Source organism: Wyeomyia smithii, chromosome 2, assembly GCF_029784165.1.
Source record: "Wyeomyia smithii strain HCP4-BCI-WySm-NY-G18 chromosome 2, ASM2978416v1, whole genome shotgun sequence".
In the NCBI taxonomy this organism is placed as follows: domain Eukaryota; kingdom Metazoa; phylum Arthropoda; class Insecta; order Diptera; family Culicidae; genus Wyeomyia; species Wyeomyia smithii.
This window is the reverse complement of record NC_073695.1, coordinates 104,513,198-104,532,322: the sequence shown is the minus strand read 5'-3', so window position 1 is coordinate 104,532,322 and position 19,125 is coordinate 104,513,198. Positions and strand designations below refer to the sequence as shown.

The following is a 19,125-nucleotide window of genomic DNA, read 5'->3' as shown; positions in this document are numbered from 1 at the left end:
CGTTCGTAGCTACACGAGGACTACATTTTTGCCCGGTAGGTTTTTTTCACCTTCCGGACTACTCGCCAGTGGACACTATTGTGCACTTCTGCGTTTTCTCTGTAGAGTAATTCACCCCTCTTGTTTCTATCAGATGTGGGGTGAGCTGGAAGTGTGTTTATCTCTCTGTAAGCTGGTTGAGACACTTTGGAGTGAGAAAGAAGCAGTATGGTGAAAGCATTTGCTACACGCAGGCACATACTGGAAGGGAAGTGCGCGGTGAATTTTTTCTCCTCTCCTTTCACATACTGATGAGAATGACAAGCATGCTGAGAAATGACTGGAACATATTGATGATCAAAGCAGTACTATGCCTCTAATTACTCGGGCGGTAATATCAAGTATCTAAATCGTCAGTCTAAATTCATCAAGCGACACCTCAAACGACTTGGAACTAAAACTAGTTTATTGGTGGTCATATCTACTGTTAATGTCGTCTTTGCCCGCTTAGAAAGTAAAAAAGCCATGAAAAGAGAACCGTTCATTTTTGGCATGATTCGATTTGGGCAACAGAAAAAATTCTGGCGTGTTGCCATAATCGAACGGGGTCTGTATTTTGATTAATAATTTGCAGCACTCAATTTTAGAAAAAAAAAATTCTCTTTAACATTCATGAGTACCTTTCATTATAATACAGTCAATTTTCTTCAATACGCGAAAAGGCAACATTCTATACAGATCTAAATTGAGTACGATTTAGTAGAAATTAAACTTCCTTTTATATTTTTTTGTCTTGTGAAAGATGCCTCACTCCGATTTTCATGAAATTAATTGCAAATTAAAGGTCTAATTGATCCATAAGATCTTATCAAATTTCATTGTAATCGAATTTTTAGTTTAGAGGTTATGTATCAAAAGGTGAAAATCACGAAACATCATTATCTCAAAAACTACATAACCGATTCGAACAAAATTGGTTTTAAATGAACGGGCTACCTGAAAACCCTTAACTTTTGAATTTTATTGAGACTTGTGGTTTAAAAGTTATGGAAAGAAACGTCTTCTGGAGGCTGTTCAATCTCACTCATATTTCTCAGAGATGGCTGGACCGATTTTCAAAAAATCAGTGTCAAATGGAAGGTCTAGTAGTCCCATAAGACCCTATTGATTTTTTTTTGCAATCGGACTTTTACTTTGCCTGTTAGCTGTTATATTTAAAAATGTGGAATTCACCTATGAAAAGAAACACATTCCGAAGACTACATAAGCTCACTCACTTTTCTCAGAGATGGCTGACCCGATTTCCACAATTTTAGTGTCAAATAATAAGTCTAGCTGCCTCATAACACCCTATTGAATTTTTCTGTAATCGGACTGTAACTTCGTCTGTAATGTACCGTAATGTGAAAATCACGAAAGTTCATTATCTTAGAAACCACACAACCGATTTGATCGGATTTAATTGAATTATGATTGAACACGTGGTTTCAAAGTTTGACTGCCCTATACGTTCTTATTTCAATTGAATATAATCGAACTTAATTGAAGGTTTCATGTAAATCTATTCAAACAAATAATAAGTTCGAAAGAGAAAGGCTGGGTCTCACCGCTAGTTGGGTTAATTTTGGGTTTTTAATTGAAAAATACAAATACAAATGTGGGAACTCTAATATCAAGATGAAATGAATTCGGTTTTCCTCTATACCGCCACCACGGGATGCAACTAGGAATTGAATTCATTTATTATTTACCTATTCAAAGATCTGTATACGAAACATGAACAAGAAGAAGAAGACAATTCAACTGAAATAAAGTTTGTCAATGGGGGTAACACGAACGAACGAGAATTCACAAGTAAAACAATTTTCGAAACCAAGTATCAGCTGATTTTTTGGTTGAAAACAAATTGTTTTCATATGGTAAGCCTGTATTGGTGAGATTTGGCGTGAAAAGGTCTATTGAAATCTGAGTGTAAAAATATTGATTTTGGTAAGCATGACATGGCAAACCGAAGTATAAGACACTTGTTTTTGTGCTGTGAACTGAAACGCAAGTGTATTCCACGTAGATATGAAATGTTTCATCTATTAGCACAGAAGTAAGTGGAATCCACTTGGCAGTAACGTGTCGATTTTTTACAGTGTATGGGATGGGATAAGGCAATCCACGAGACAGTTGCGATCAGCTGATTTCAGTTTGTTTTCATCTTTTGACATCTTCACGTTTGTGCGAACGGTCGCAACTTGGATGCAATGCGGATCGAGAAGCGTGAAAAACAACAGTTGTCCGATTGGTTGCTTTAGTATTGCGAGGGGCAATCCTTTACCCAACAAGAGAATACCACTTTAGATTTACTTTCCGACACTCACAGGTCTCGTGTTCGGTTGTGTTTTAGTTTTGCAACTTGAAAAACAACAACAATAACAAACGTACCCTAAATTCTGTTTTCACGCGACTTCTTTTACGTGATTTTATTTAACACGCGCATCAATCGCGTAAAAAAAGAATCCAGTGTACAAGCAATGGAACGTCAACCGTGGATTGCCTTATTACCGCTCATGGAAAGTTGGATAATACACTGGGGTCGCTTTTTACGCGGGTGGTTTTTATGCGTTTTTTTGAACGGGATATTTCTACAATAACGCGGATTATTTTTACTCGATTCGGAAGATGGTTTGTACGCGGTATCAAATAAGTTTAGGGTGAATATATCTAATCTAATCTTTTAAATGCGGTATAACCAACCGCGTAAATAGCGACCCCAGTGTATTACCAAAATATTTTTCATGTAACTGAGGTTGTCAAGCCCCTAGGACGTTAATTTAAACCAAAATGTATGAGTTAACTGTCAAATTGCCGCAAACGCAGCCGCAACGTATCCATTGTGTTTGGGTCTTTTGAGTTGTTCCACATTTTACAAAAACGCGTCTAATCATACTTATTTTAGAGTTGTTTTTCCCCAGCGTGTGGATTTTAGCGTGTGTCAGGTGACGTTTCATGGCGCAGTACTAGATTATTTCATACAGAAAAGCATTTGTAATTGAATCATTGAATGTAAACACAGGACAGGTAAACACCTTCTAAACAGCACGTGTAATCTGCTCACGGATTCTAGATTTGATCGAATTTAATTTCTCAACGAGTGGTTAGAAACAGTAGTTTGTGACAATGGTGTTTTTCACGTGCAATCATTGTGGAGAATCGCTGAAAAAACAAGCAGTCGAGAAGCATGGTTGGCGCTGCAAGCAGACGATCAACGTTTCATGCATGGACTGCCAGAAGGACTTCACCGGTAGAGCGTACGATGCCCACACATCTTGTATTACCGAAGCGGAAAAGTACTCTGGTAAAGACTACGTTCCAAAGGCGAATGTAAATAAAGGAGCGAAAAAACAAGAAGCTTGGCTCGATACTATCCGCTCTATAACGGATAAAAAGAAAAACCTGTCGAAAGGAGTTAGTGAAGTATTCAATGTGATTCGTAAAAATGACAATATTCCTCGTAAGCAGAAGGGATTCTTGAACTTTTTCCAAAATTCTGCCAAGCACATTAAACAGAATGACGTTCAGGCAGCCTGGAGTTTACTAGAGGAAGAAGTAAAGAATTGCAGCAATAACAATGGATCTCAGAAACCTTCAAACGGTTCAGATTTTAATGGAGTTAAGATTAATGAAACAAATGGTTGCACAGAGAATGGCAGCACGAAACGAAAACTCATCGAAACCGTAACTGATAGCGTTGACACAGAGCAGCCCACCCAAAAGAAGAAGAAAAAGCGGCAGGATAATTTCCCGAACGATCAAACTAATCTGATGGATGCTAGTATAGTGGAAAGTGAAATTCTGGACTCACAGCAAGCAGAAAAGTTCAAATGGCGTGAAGCAATCCGTACCACGCTGAGTGCTAAGGGGAACGAAATGAAGCTGAACAAATTGAAGAAAAAGGTACTGAAAAAGTATCATAAATTTGTTGGATGCAGCGTTGATGCTGGCGATAAGGTTGAACGCAAGTTTAGTAAAACAGTTACTAAACTCGGGCTGGTAGTGGATAACGAAACTGTGCGACTGATTGATTGATGTAAACAAATAAAGTACAATTTATAAACATTTGTTTCAAGCTGATTAAGTAAGAGAAAATTCCAGAGGTTGTATTGTCCATTATGTCTATGAAAATATAAAGTATCTAAATTTACGTGGCAAAACCTTTGCGTTAGAAAAAATATTCCATTGAGAGGTTAATATTGTTACTCCAACCAGTACCTTTGTAAAACTTTACATATGTATGCACTCCTTTACAACAATATCGCAAGGGATCTGTGTCAACTGCATAATTGTCACTGTATAAGATAATCATTTTATAAAGAGACGCAAATAACCACTTCAAAACTTTACTTAAACATACTTTGAAATTAATAAATACTATTTGGAACACCTTCCGTCGTCAGATACCAGTATAGTATTTCATGATAGTATATATATATAACTTTCAAAGTGCCGTAATCTCGCAGACTGACGTAAGCGACATTATTTCAAATATGGGGTTCTTATGCCAATTTGTTCGTTATTCGAAGACCCATCGTTTGGTATTTTTCTTTTAGTTGTTACTTATTCGTACATTGCATAAAATCAAGAAAACAAAATGACGTATGCACCATTTTATACAAAAGTGACAAGTTACCCGTTCGTTTTTGGGCCGTATTGAAAAACTAATCAAATATGTACCTACGTCATAATGTTGTATCACGGCAGCAAACTTGATTGTTAAAAGTTGTCGCAGTAGTTTGTGTCTGGTCCAATAAATACACTAATTTTTTGAATCTGCGGAATTTCCGAATCTAACTATGATACGAAGTATAGACAATACTACAGAATTTTTGGTTAGGTCTTACTTCTATCACCTTCGAACGAAATAATCATATATTGCAGAACAAATTTTCAATTTAGCATGCAAAAGTACACAATGATTTTCTTTCGAAAACGAATAAAAGTTTCAGATATAACAGTAATGTCAATTATATTATGTTCTAAATGCACTCCGTAAATTTAACGAGCCTAGTTTTCCGTGCAGGGTAGCCTCATTAGATTTTACCAGGGAATGTTCCTGCCTCCCGTTGATTGTCCCATTTCTCAATCCAAGCGTTCGGACAGATATCATTGAACACATCCTTGAAATATTGACAAACGCTGTCGCCCTGACCCTTGATTTTCTCGCAGCGGTGGAAATCCAGATAGCTCTGGAAGCAGTATTTGGTCTGATTTTGGTTTGGAAAACGTGGATCCCACGGAGCTGTCTTCATCGGAAGGCCTGATGTTTCCGGTTGGGGAGTCATCTCGTAACGTTAGAGTGCTATGGGAAACATTACAAAATAAACGATGTTAGAAAAAGTAATAACTTAAATTCTTGTTGCATGCGTGAAAGTTCGTGCGTGTTGTAGAAGATGATCCTGTTTATGCCCATGCATAGTTTGAGTGTCAACCACCAGTAGTTTTTAATATTAGAAGACCAATCCAATTTCATGTTTATAATTTTTCGTTTGCCTGATGTGGCTGGGCATGTTAGGATCAATCCAAAAAATAAAGAGAATAAAAGGTGTCAAACCGGTAGGGTATTTTTTGTTATTTTTAATTACTAGCATCCAATTTCTTAAAGGGAAATTTTTCATCCACCAAATTTTGCAGTTTATTGACCAATTAATCAGGATTGATAGTATTTTGGTATGTACTATGTACCAGTGTTTTGCATACAGGATGGGAATTAATTGGGAAAAGGATTTAATTTTGGGTATTCAAATGTAGGAGGAATATAAACTTTATAGCATGCTGTGTTATTCGAATTTGGTTCATGATTTCCAGAAGAATTTGTTACAATATATTCCACAAAATGTATTTAGAATATTTTAGTTTAATAGGTAAAAACTACTACAGGAAGGGTTGAGAGTGCAACTTGAAAGTATTACGGGTTTTAAACAAAGCTATAACCAAGCATATAAAGGCCCAGTTTACATTACCTTTAAGTTGAATATCATAGCTTCTTGAATGGCTGGTTATAAAACGTGTTTGAATGTTTTAGTCTGCATTTATTTCGTTTACTATCGTGTTTTTCGTTTATTTTTTAAGAACGTGAAAAAATTTATAATCTCAGTATAATTTAAAGCATCACAAATGTATTTAGGTGTTTAATTGTTTTATACTATTTGATTACACATAGAAAATTAAAGTTTATTTGTTTTAGAATTAGATTTTTTTTTCTTTGTTTAGATGATCATCAAGATAATTTAAAATATTCATCGTTTCGAAAAAAGAAAACTAAATTCTTTCAATTAGCCTGCACATTTATTTAACGCGTGTATAAACTATGGAGAAAATTGTCTTATAAGAGTATGTGTATACAAATAATGATACACAGATATCTAAATTTGTGTGTTACTAGGCTACGAAACCCAAAATTACGTAACAAAACATTGTGTCGCAAAATCATCGTGAAAAACTGTATTGTTTTGTCTAATTAGAAAAGTGTATATAAACTTAAATTACTGAAAACTTCGTTGCCATCCTTTAGTAGTATTTAGTAAACCTAAACAGTAAAATTCATGTTTTCTCTAGGGCGTTTTTCACTGACTCAAATAATACAAAAATCGACATATCGATAAATTAACAGCCATATCTTTATTTCTACGCTCTTAAAAAAGTTTTGCTTTAAACCAAGACTACAGTTTTCGATCGTTTAGAGAGAAGATATAGAGAACAATCGTTTCCATTGCCCCCCTTGCATTTAACTGATCTCAACCAATGGTCGGCAGGCATAACTAAAAAGCTCCAACGCCCGATTTGTTACAGGGAAATACATGTGGCTGTTACAAATTGGCGCTGTTTTACGAGCGATTTCGTGTTTAGATCTTTCCTGCAAAAGTTCCTTCTGCGCGCTGATTATCCCACTTTTCAACCCACGCATTTGGGCACAAATCGGCGTACACGTTCTTAAAGTACTGGCACACCTTGTCGCCCTTTCCCTTCACCTTTTCGCAGCGATGAAAGTCCAGATAGCTCTGGTAGCAATATTTGGTTTGGTTGGTGTTCGGAAAACGCGGATCGAACGGAGCCGCCTTCAAAGGTAACGTTGCTGCTGGGGCCATTTTCTGCTGCAAAGGTAAGGTGTCGATCTATTCGACAGGTCGCAGAGATGATTTGAGAGTATACAACAGTGGCGTAAGTTATTCAGCACGAACCAGTTTCAATAACATAGTTAAAGTATTTGTGTAGCGTTTAACCAAAAGAATAGACCGAATAAAAATTACACAATTTGTAATTGTAGAATATCCTCACGATGTTTCTTGAGAGATGATTTTTTTTTTTGATAAGTCAAACAAATAAATTCATATTTACTGTTCACGGTGTTGTTTGATTTATTAAGTATAAAACCACAAAATACGTAACGTTAAAAATCTAGATTTAAATCTTCTTCCCCTAAATAGCGCCACCGTCAAAATTGGAACAAAAATTACCTTTCAGTGTCCATCCAATCGAGCAACCAGGAGCAACCAATTGAACTCGTGCGGAGAAAAGAAATAGGATGTTCAGTGTACCAGCGTTAACACGGATGAAATGGCACCACTCTAACAATATGCATGCACTCTACCTTCTCCCTATGTAACAAACAATGTCGTATACAAATTACTCTGTGGTTAGCGATGTCGGTCGGCTAGCTCTCTCAGATGGTAGTGATATCGGGTTCAATTCCCGATCAGGTCGAGTATCGTTTCGGGCTGGAAATTTTCTCGACTCAGCACTGGGGCACGGTGTATCGTTGTACTCATCCTACAACATGCAAAATGTGCCGAAAACAATATCGATAACGATTTCTCTCAACTAATTGATTCCATTTTTGATCGAGACCGCATTAGCCTAGCATGTGATATTGATTTTATGGCCTCTAAAATTACGTAACGCTGAACAACCAGCACTCCTACAATTTTTTCAATTTTGAGAAAATATCACAGTTACGTAACTTTCTCAAATAACGTAATCGTAAGGCTGTTGAAGCAAACGTAACTGTGTAGTTGTTTTTTTGTCGTTTACGTTCAGCAGCTTCGCTCGATTCCTGGTCACGAAAAAGAAGTATGTTTGAAACCGAGATTAAAACATTCAGTAACTGGATATTTGGTCGGCGTGCGACCAGACCGAGCCAAGCGCCATTTTCTTTAAAATTGAGTTATTAGCACCAGTGGATGTGCGAACTGATAATCTATGTTCCATTAAAGAATGAAATCATTTGAACAGTTCATAGGCGTGTTATAATAAAAAATCTCTGTTGCACTTTGTGAAAAGAACGAAATTGCGTTCGACCAGAGTGAACCGTAAACACAGACATGGCATCTAAAGAAAGTGATTGTTTGTGATTTAGAAGCAAACTTTGCGATTTATTTTAACCAGTAACTGATTTCTCCGCTCCGGACAGCTCGTTAAAACGACTGTCATCAGAATTAGATAAATAAACAGCCAGGTGGTTTTCGTAGAGCCGAACTTCATTTCAATGGGCACATCACTTTTTTTCAAGATCTTGTTGAGCCAGACCGAACCAAGTGCATTTTATTTTCGTTTGATATTTTTCAAATAAAATAATTTTTTTCTTGTAACAAACGTCAGGACTGGGTTAATATACGTTAAATCAATAAAATTAGACAATACCCCCTTCAAAATACAAGAGCATTTCATATTGATACTATCTTAACACTTACCACTTGGTGCGCTTTGGCACCAGAAAATAGAGCAACAGAAATAAAGCTATTCTTGTCTATCAGCTGTATAATTTTTGATACAGATTGGACTGAGAGTAAAAGCAGCGTTGATATCTATGTATTACGTTTGACTAGTGAGAAAAATTAGCTTGTCTAATTGTCAAGTTGATAAGTTGTAGTAAATACGTTTGACCAGACCGAACTGAAGACCATTTTTTAAAATTTTTGTTTGACCAGAGTGAACTGAGTGCATAGGTGTCGAAAATAAAAACCAAATATTTTTTCAATTATTGCTACTTTTCGTGTATTTATGATAACAGGACATTCATTAGGCCCTGTTCATTACATATTAGCATTGAATTAATGATAAGTTCAAACACGATTAATTTATGGGTAGTCAAACTTCAAATGCTAATTACTCAAAACAATGTTTTTGGCGCTTGGCTCGGTCTGGTCGCACGCCGACCATTTGTCCAGCTGTTCAGAACGTAGCATTGCAAAAAAACAGCTATTTATGTTTGTTTTCCTTAACGCTTGACACTAACACACTCGTACGTAAATAGTTATAAGTACCTATGGAAAAGTCATTCATTTGTATCAAAAATATTCATTTTTCGCCATTTACCTATTTCTCGTGGAAATGATCACATCTAACCAACTTAGACATGCTATCTTACAACATAAGCATCAAGTTCCTTGCTAACACTAGAACAGTTCAAACTAAACATCGATTTTAAGTATCTTGCTTCGCTGTTGGATGCTTTTAAAAACGTAACTTTGCTACATTCATTCTTTTCGCTTGATGTTTCGTTCTCGAAGGCTTTTCAAGATTCAATTTCGATGAAAATTTCAATGAATTATTAACTTAATAGTAATTTTGTAATTTTTTTCAAAAGTCTCGAGAGCAATCTATTCTGGTTCTGGTTCTTATAGTCTTTATGTTTAAAAGCTAAAACTGGTGAAGAGTGGTAGTTTTTTATCGTTATAATAGTTTGCAAACATTCAAAATAACTAAGAATTAGTTGATAATCAAACGACAACCAAATAAAGCTTTGGTTTCAATTTTTTATACAACTCATATCAATTAATGGAGTCCCTCCTTTACCGAAAAGTTATAACTTATTCATACATTATGAGATACATTATGCTTTTGAAATTCCTATAACATTCAGCTCTTATCTCTATTTGGTAATATTACCGACAGAACTGATGCAAATTTCACTGCAGTAAATGTAATTGGCGATTAGTTTGGCGATAATTTCCAAATCAATTGTAACCCCTGGCTTGGAATGTTCTCGCAGAACGGGAGATAGTAGTGGTAGATCATATTTTAGTGATCTAGTTCAGGTTTCAAATTGAACTATGGTTTGTTCGATTGATACAGTCGTGTTCAACAGCAAGTTTGAACAACAAATATTTTGAAGTATTTTGAAGAAAAATTGCTTGTTTTCTTTCGCGTACCCCCTGAAAGCTTTCGCGTACCCCAGATTGAGAACCGCTGATATACAGAAAATAGAAGATGTAGCTAATTGATAGGAGATATAGGAGATGTTGCTAATGGCTGATGTCCACGGTCCATACATTTTTTTTTAGAATTTATATGGGCAGTTGTCCACGGAGAGGGAGGGGGGGGGGGGGTTCAAAATCGTTAAAAATCTGTCCACGTGGTATGAGATGGCCCCTCAAGATATTCTTGAACAATATACTGATTGTTCAAGAACATATTTATGCATTTTGAGCAGGATGGGTTAATCTTTCTAAAGGTTTTTTTTTGCATTGGTGCTATGGTGCTCAGTAACCATAATAAAGAGAAGGTTAAAAAAGTTATGTTCTTATTTTAGTGATTGTATCAAATATACAAAAAATGTTAGGTTGAACTTCATTCATTAATTTGTTTGGAAGGCACCGATAACACGTCGGTTCAAATACACTGGATTATAAGGGATACTAACACATTTTGGTGCCCAAATTTTAAAATTTGAATCAAAATAATCGTTAAAAAATGCTGTACTTTCTGTACGTTAAACTAAACAATTGTTGTTGAATAAAGAATACAAACAAAGTGAACAGTAAATAGTATTAAAAGAAAACATTTTAATAAACAAGTGGCCTAAAGCTTCACAACATAGAAAGATAACGCTTCGCTAATTTATTTCGAACACATTATATCCAGACCTCGTGATCCAGGCTTAGGGACATACACCCTTTATGGTTTGACCTTTATCGGCTTTCGGTGAAACGCTAAACAATCTTTTACAGGAAATGTTACACGTGTTCTAAGAAAATGCATTTCGAATAGCAGCAACTTACACAGCTAAATAGTCTTACATACTATACCAAAGTGTTAATTATTGTATCTACACTATGAAATGTGATTAGATTTCCGTTACAACCCGGAACATAATGCTGGATCCATGTTTCTGTACGCTAGGAAATTGTCTTATCTAGTAATAAGAAAACCACACTTTCTTTTGATCGCGTGAAACACTTGCTCAATCTGCTCCAACTATTAGCTCCTATTTGACTAATGGTCGTGTTTTAGAATCTGCATCACAAGAAGCGTTCTTATATTTTTTCACTTCCAACAGATAAAGATTCCACGCATCGTTCGGAGTTTCCGAAAAGGACTCCTCGATTGGTTTCGGCTTTTTTACGATGCCCGTTTTGAGGATCTTTCCGCCACGTCGTCGACCAACAATCGATATGGGAACCGGATGCTGTTGCTGTTGTTGGACTGTAGTCGTGATTGCTGGATAAATAGTTTGAGCCGTGCTGCCAGCATAGTACTGCAATGCTGAATTATCATCAACTGCAGCTGGCATAGCTAAGCCACTGGCAAGCTGCGCTTGTTCTTGCATTTTTTTAAACATTTCTAAAAATGAACCATCATTGGCAAACCCAGTTATTGAATTGATTGCTGGCGAAGGTTTCGGCCGCGGGTAAAGTTTTCCTTCTGCCGCCAAATGGGCTTGCAATTTTTCTTGCATCTTTTTCTGGAATTCTATGCGTTCCTCTTCGGTTTGAATTTCCGGTACATAATCGGTTTTGCTGTTGCTGTTGAATATTTTATTCAAATCATTTTTCTGCTTTTCTCTGCTAACATGTGAGGAGCTTTGATTCCTTGAAGTTTCCGCGGCATTTGACGTTTGGGACTCACTTTCAGTCTCTTTTTGATTTTTTAATTCTAACTCAACTTCTGCGGCCTGCTTCATATCAGACAATTTTCTTAAATGTTGCAACTCTTGCTCGATTTCGACTGACAAATCGCGTTGAGATCGATCACGAACTCTTCTATGCTTACGATCGCGAGACCGGGATCGACTTCTGCGACGACGACTATCGCGGCTTTTACTTCGACTGCGATCTCTTCTGGAACTTTTATGACTTCGTTCCCGTTCGTGTGGATTATGATATCGTCCGCGATCTTTGTCATTTCTGTAACGATCCATTCTGTAACGTTCGTCACGGTGATCATCACGTCGATAGTCGCGACTTTTATCCCGACTGCTATTGTCACGCAATCGATGTCGGTCTCTGCTGCGGTCATATCCGCGATCACGGTCCCGGTCCCGGTCACGACTGCGGCGTCGTTCTTCGCGGCCTTTGGATGAGCGTAATTCGTCCTCGTGCATTGTGCGACAAGATATTCCAAGCTGGCAATCTGAAATTACACAGTACTACACATAAGCAGAGTGACCAATTGTTTCTGTGTGACGATTCCCGATTACAGACGATAAAAAAGATCTGCGTTGGTTTAAGAGCTTTGATTGATCCACCAAGATAGGAGCCGCAGTTTAAATGGTATGTTCGACCAAAACAGTGAGTGTCATACGATATGCAAGAAACATAAGAGTAAGAGAAATGGCCTCAATCGGTGATTTTTTACTTCTCCGATCTTGTTGTTCTCGTACAATTTTTGAAAGAAAACGTAGTGTTCGAAATAAAAAACGTTTTACAAAGACGTTACAAAAGGCTGTATAAAGAAAAGTTTTTTCTGTTTCTCCCATAAGATTTGCAAGGGATGACCAAACGCTTCCATCCTTACCCTAACAGCCTAATGTTATAATGGATTTATCAAACCAAAATATTTAATTATTATTCAAGAATAAAATTGATTTCTGAATTAGTTCAGCAATTGGTTATTTTAAATTCAGAATTATTTTCAATAAAATAGTAAATTATCTAGTTCTGTAAGTTGCAGTTTTTCAATAAAAAGGATTTTTCAGCACTACAATATTAAGCCTTTTCGTCTCGCTAAATAATATATATTTTAAACAATTTTTGCCAATAGTTGTTTTTAAATAAAAAATATGATCAAATAATTCAGTTGAATGATGGTAATCATATTAGGCAATTTTAATATTAATACTTATTTCCAGCTTTTTATTACCATCCTTGATGGATCAATCAACGCTTTTCGCAAATGAAACTATAGAAAGTGGAAACGGTGGAAAACTCTCAACATAAAATGTGTAGTGGTAAACAGCCAAATAAATAAAATGGTACATTACTCAGTAAAGGCTTGTTCCGGTTCAGTATCCTTCCTCTATTTACTTTCTCTCGTATTCGGCTCTTCGCTTCTGTCGTCAATCAATGGGGCTTTGCTTCTAGGTTCAGCCAGCTTATTGGAATCGGGTTCTCTCCTCGCAGCAACACCGGTTGTGGCAGCCTATCTGTTTGACTGAATCTGAGATTGTGTTTCGTCCTGGAAAAATGTGCACTTCAACGTGAATTTTTCTTCGAATTTTGTGGGACTTACGCAGAATATAATTACTTTTTGTCTTAATTTTTGCTTCATTCAGAAATCTTTCTGTGTCAACAAAGGCCTGAAATCATTGCTTGTTTGCACACATTAATGCAACAAACCCATATTATCCTTTGCAGATTAGGATTATGCTAGCCCCTTTGATCCTGCAGCGACCGGTGGAACACATCCTTTTTTTGGTATTGAATAAACATTCCAAATTTTGTATCCTATTTACTTAACTACTACGTGTAATCCACAATATGACAGAAAGTATAGTCGTGAGAAATACGCTTATGTAACACATAGAAATTGGAATTATCTGTATTTGTTAGAAAGTGGAAACTTTGCAGCTTCCACTTAGCGAAAAAATACACCCCTCTCAAAAATGTGAGCGAAATGCACAGTTTTAAGACGGAGTTCTTTAAGAGGTTACATAATTTTCTATCTTCAATAACCCTTGTCGATCTGAGTAGACTCTTACCATCGTCGATTCTCAAGGCGACTTAAGGGACTTTATTCTATACCCTCCAATAAACTATTTCTTGAAACAACCTTATAGCTAACCATTTCCGCGAAAATGCATTTTCTTATATCAGAACAACGTGGTACAATATGTTTTAGCTCATTATTATGTCAAAAATTGCAGAAATTACCTGAATACGGGAACGTAAAGAATTTTCCACAATCACTTCAGCACACACTACTTTTTCGTCTGTGACTCTTTTTAAAGATGGCTACCTTTCTGAGTGAGAAGAACACGTAAGCACCGGCTACTGCTTTGACAATAAATTAGTACAATATCGATTTCGTTGAATATACACTCTACCAACAAAGTATGTAGAAAATGCCGCATCAGTTTTGTGCACCCCTTTGGCATCACCCCATGTTTCAAGGGCTAACATCTCAACATATGTAAAAACGAAATAGCATATCACCGCTTCTTTTCATACATCTTCATCTTACTGCTGACAGCGGGCACAAATTAATTTGAGCCCAGGACATGAGTTCATTGTCATTCACTGTTACTCGGTATAGGGATGCCAAAGGCTCGGTTTTGCGCTGTACAAGGGTACAAGCAAAAACATCATATCAAGAAGACTGGGAACTCTGCCTGAGACTGAGCGACAGTTTTGGCAGCGCAGTCTTACAAGTAAAAGTGGAACTGAGACATGCTAGTGTTATGATTCAGTGTATCAATTCACCTCGCTTTTATAAACCGTGATATTCGGATTCACCCCGATATATATATACACCGAACAAGATCTCAGAAGTAAACGAAAGTTCCAAGAGTAAACACGTGTTTTCTTTGTGTATCACGCTGGATATAACAGATTGACGACGAGGATGGCGCAGCAGGCCAATCCACAACTTGCTGAAGGTGCTCCGCCACCAAATTTTCATATCGATGCGTTCGACCGGAAGAAAATTCGGTGGAATAGATGGGTAGAGAGGTTAGAAACGGCGTTTGCTATTTACGGTATCGGCACCGCCGAATTGCGTCGTAATTTTTTGCTACACTTGATGGGACCGGACACCTACGAGATTGCTTGCGATAAAGTGGCTCCGCAAAGTCCACGTACAATGACGTACCAAGCGATTATCGATGTTTTGGAAGGACACTTTAATCCGCAGCCTCTCGAAATTAGCGAAAACTTCCGTTTCAAATGTCGAAAACAGGGCGACAAAAATGCCAGCTCGCCGGATGAGACCATCGACGAATACCTCACTGCACTGAGGAGAATTGCAGTGACATGCAATTTTGGTAATTATTTGGAGACCGCTTTGAGAAATCAGCTCGTTTTTGGAATGAAGAGTAACGACATACGAGCACGACTGCTAGAGCGACGACAGTTGACACTGGCTGATGCAAGGGATGTCGCAGTAGGTATGGAATTGTCACTCAAAGGTGGAGCTGAAATAGAAGGAGCCTATGCCAAACAGGAAGTACATGCTTTACATAACCAACAAGGTAAGGCTAAACATAAGAAAGTGGGTGGATCAAGCCAGTCTAGTGGCAAACCCGCTTCTGATTTACAATGCTACCGTTGCGGTGACAAATCGCACGTAGCTAAAAAGTGCCGGCATTTGAACACAGTGTGTTCTTATTGCAAAATTAAAGGCCATCTAGAACGAGTGTGCATGAAAAAAACTGCTGCGAATAGAGGTGAATCTAGCCGACAGGGTTCAAAACTAAGTACGGTGAAAGCCAGTCACATTGACGTACGCGAAGGTCGTGATGCCAAAAAGGCCAGTAGCGGTGACGTTATAGTAGGAGAAATATGTACGGTTGACTCTCGACCATCAGATGCAAAAATGTGGTTGCCAGTAAATGTTTGCGGTGTGAGTCTTCGCTTCGAAGTCGACACAGGTAGTCCCGTTAGCATAATTAATACCCAATACTACGATAAACACTTCCGGAATATTAAATTGCGAAACAGTGACTTGAATCTGGTTAGTTACTGCAACACAGATATACAAATCAAGGGAGTGTTGGATGCTGACGTGGAATGTAACGGAACGAAAGAGCGTTTGCCTTTGTATGTAGTAAATTCGGGAAAACATCCCCTGCTAGGCCGAGAGTGGCTTAAAGTATTAGCGGTGGACTGGAGTTCTATTTTGCAAACTTCAGGGACAGTTCACGCGATTAATCCACTCAACATTTCCAACGCCTTGAATGAGCTTTTCGCAACGTATACAAGAGTGTTCGACGATTCGATTGGAAAGATTTCTTCAGTGCAAGCGCGCCTTACATTGAAACCAAATGCAACTCCGGTTTTCTTGCGAGCTCGAAAAGTTCCGTTCAATTTAAAAAATGCGATTGACAATGAGTTAGATAAGTTAGTTACTGAAGGGGTACTAACGAAAGTCGATAACAGTAGCTGGGCAACTCCGATTGTTCCCGTTAAAAAATCCGATAACAGAATTAGGATCTGCGGGGATTATAAACAAACGGTCAATCCCAACTTAAAAGTGGATCAGCATCCACTGCCAACAGTAGATGAGTTGTTCGCGTCGTTGGCAGGAGGTGATAAGTTCTCTAAAATTGATCTGGTACAAGCGTATCTCCAACTTGAAGTGGCCCCAGAAGATAGAGAGATACTGACGTTAAATACACACCGTGGGTTGTACCGACCGAATCGTCTTATGTACGGTATCGCATCCGCTCCTGCGATTTGGCAACGCCAGATTGAAATCATTTTACAAGGAATTGACGGTGTAAGTGTGTTTTTGGATGATATTAAAATAACGGGCCCCAATGACGTGGTTCATTTGAGTCGGCTTGAAGAAGTCTTGCGTAGACTGGATCAGTACAACATTCGGGTTAATAGAGCGAAGTGCGAATTTTTGACGAACAAAATTGAATATTGCGGATATCTGATCGATCGAGAAGGTATTCATAAGGTACAGAAAAAGATGGATGCCATTCAGTTTATGCCGCGACCGAAGAATAAAGATGAGGTGCGGTCGTTTGTCGGCTTCATCAATTACTACGGTCGCTTTTTCGATAATTTAAGTACCATGCTTTACCCGCTGAACAATTTGCTCAAAGATACGGTCGAGTTTAAATGGACAAAAGAATGTGAGCATTCGTTTTACACGGTCAAACAACAAATGCAGTCGGACAGATGCTTGGTGCATTATTCGCCAGAGTTACCCCTACTCCTGGCTACAGATGCTTCACCTTACGGTGTAGGGGCTGTTTTAAGTCATGTCTATCCAGATGGTTCCGAACGCCCAATACAATTCGCGTCACAGACGCTTAATGCTACACAACAAAAGTACATGCAAGTAGACAAGGAGGCTTACGCTATTATATTCGGTGTAAAAAAGTACTTTCAATATTTGTACGGACGGAGATTTATACTGGTTACGGACAATCATGCGGTTACGAAGATCTTTAGCGAACACAAGGGCCTTCCCGTGATGTCTGCATTGAGGATGCAGCATTATGCTACTTATTTACAATCTTTTGATTACGAGATACGGTTCCGGAAGTCTACCGATCACGCGAATGCCGATGCGATGTCAAGAATCCCAGTGAAGCTATGTGGTTCAGAAAACATTATCGAGGAATCGGACGTGGTAGAGATGAACCAAATCGATACCCTTCCGGTGACAGCAGAGCAGTTGTCGCAAGCTACTAGTGAGGACAAAAATATTCAAACGTTGCTCCAAGGTCTGCGGTATGGACAAGCAGTTGATGGGAAAGATCGGTTTGGCATCGATCAAACGGAATTTACGATTCAAAATGGCTGCTTGTTGAGAGGAATTCGCGTGTACGTTCCGGTTAAGCTTCGTGAGCGTGTTCTTGCAGAGCTCCATTCTACCCATTTCGGTATAACGCGTACCAAATCTCTTGCCCGAGGTGTCTGCTGGTGGATGGGGATAGATCGGGAGATCGAGGAACTGATCTCAAACTGTGCGGAGTGTCAATCCATTCGATCAGAGCCGACGAAAGTTTTACCTCACCCTTGGGAACCAGCAACTGAACCGTTCCAGAGGGTGCATGCAGATTTTGCCGGACCATTTCAGGATACTTATTTCTTCATAATGGTCGATGCTTATACAAAATGGCCCGAGATTCGAGTGTGCAAATCAATCACAGCTGAGCATACGGAGAGAATGTGTCGGGAGATTTTTAGCCGATTCGGAATTCCGGCCGTGTTCGTGAGTGATCACGGAACCCAGTTTACGGCGGAATCGTTTCAAAGATTCTTGAAGCTCAACGGAATAACACACAAGATGGGTGCACCTTACCACCCCGCGACTAACGGTCAAGCCGAAAGGTACGTACAAACGTTTAAGCAGAAGCTCAAAGCAATACGTTGTCCGAAATCGAAACTAGATGTCGAAATTGCCAATATTCTAATGACATACCGAAAGATGATTCATCCGTCAACCGGACGATCACCCTCTATGATGGTGTTCGGGAGACAGATTAAGTCCCGATTGGACCTAATGCTACCTACAAATTCAGTGAGCAGACCAGCTAACCCCGTTAACCGAGTGTTCTTAGATGGTGATAAAGTGCGTGTCCGCGATTTTCTGTCGGCAAACAAGTGGCAGTTCGGACAGGTCGTTTCAAAGCTGGGCAAAATGCGATATTCGATTCGCTTGGATGACGGAAGGCTGTGGGAAAGGCATGTGGATCACATGTGTGGCGTTGGATCGAATTTGGATTCGTCATCAAGAGCAGGTTCGAAAGAGATGGCTCCAGAGTTTGCGACTCCTATTGTAACAACAGCATCCAGTGGCGACAACCGCAGTTGCGAGGTTCAACCGGTAGTTGGTACATCCTTCACATCAGAATCTCAAGCACCCCCGCCTGTTCAACCCGTGGCGAACGGCGGTCAGCAAGCTGTAGTATCGGAAGGCGCACGAATGGGGAACGTTGAGCCAGTTCAACCAGTACGTCGTTCGAACAGAGTAGTGAAGCCACCATGTAGACTGAATCTCTAATTTTTTTTGCAATGTAAATTTTAATTAAAAAGGGGGAGAGTTGTTATGATTCAGTGTATCAATTCACCTCGCTTTTATAAACCGTGATATTCGGATTCACCCCGATATATATATACACCGAACAAGATCTCAGAAGTAAACGAAAGTTCCAAGAGTAAACACGTGTTTTCTTTGTGTATCACGCTGGATATAACAGCTAGTGTG

General features: G+C 38.6%; 5 protein-coding genes across 6 annotated transcripts; 2 read left to right on the top strand and 3 right to left on the bottom strand.

Annotated features, from left to right (window-relative positions):
• The first annotated feature begins 3,019 nt into the window (after window positions 1-3,019).
• On the top strand, window positions 3,020-4,086 carry LOC129722757 (uncharacterized protein C16C10.8). Its single transcript, XM_055676469.1, has one exon. The coding sequence runs from the start codon at window positions 3,148-3,150 to the stop codon at window positions 4,054-4,056; it is 909 nt and encodes a 302-aa protein (XP_055532444.1). The 5' UTR covers window positions 3,020-3,147; the 3' UTR covers window positions 4,057-4,086.
• Window positions 4,087-4,974: 888 nt separating this feature from the next.
• LOC129721497 (cytochrome c oxidase subunit 6B1-like) lies at window positions 4,975-14,261 on the bottom strand. 2 transcript variants are annotated; one of them, XM_055674150.1, is made up of 2 exons: window positions 14,115-14,261; window positions 4,975-5,326 (listed from the first exon to the last, which is right to left on the bottom strand). In XM_055674150.1, exon 2 carries the CDS (start codon window positions 5,307-5,309, stop codon window positions 5,058-5,060), a length of 252 nt encoding a protein of 83 aa, XP_055530125.1. In that variant the 5' UTR covers window positions 5,310-5,326; window positions 14,115-14,261; the 3' UTR covers window positions 4,975-5,057. The 2 variants fall into 2 exon arrangements, with proteins under 2 accessions (XP_055530125.1, XP_055530126.1); XM_055674151.1 differs by lacking the exon at window positions 14,115-14,261 and adding an exon at window positions 5,988-6,242.
• Window positions 6,621-14,264, bottom strand: LOC129721498 (cytochrome c oxidase subunit 6B1-like). The gene is made up of 2 exons (XM_055674152.1): window positions 14,115-14,264; window positions 6,621-7,139 (listed from the first exon to the last, which is right to left on the bottom strand). The coding sequence occupies exon 2, from the start codon at window positions 7,110-7,112 to the stop codon at window positions 6,870-6,872; it is 243 nt and encodes an 80-aa protein (XP_055530127.1). The 5' UTR covers window positions 7,113-7,139; window positions 14,115-14,264; the 3' UTR covers window positions 6,621-6,869.
• On the bottom strand, window positions 11,231-12,346 carry LOC129719793 (pre-mRNA-splicing factor 38B). Its single transcript, XM_055671201.1, has one exon. The coding sequence runs from the start codon at window positions 12,344-12,346 to the stop codon at window positions 11,231-11,233; it is 1,116 nt and encodes a 371-aa protein (XP_055527176.1).
• Window positions 14,265-14,805: 541 nt separating the features above from the next.
• LOC129719792 (uncharacterized protein K02A2.6-like) lies at window positions 14,806-18,921 on the top strand. Its single transcript, XM_055671200.1, has one exon. The coding sequence runs from the start codon at window positions 14,806-14,808 to the stop codon at window positions 18,919-18,921; it is 4,116 nt and encodes a 1,371-aa protein (XP_055527175.1).
• Window positions 18,922-19,125: the final 204 nt, after the last annotated feature.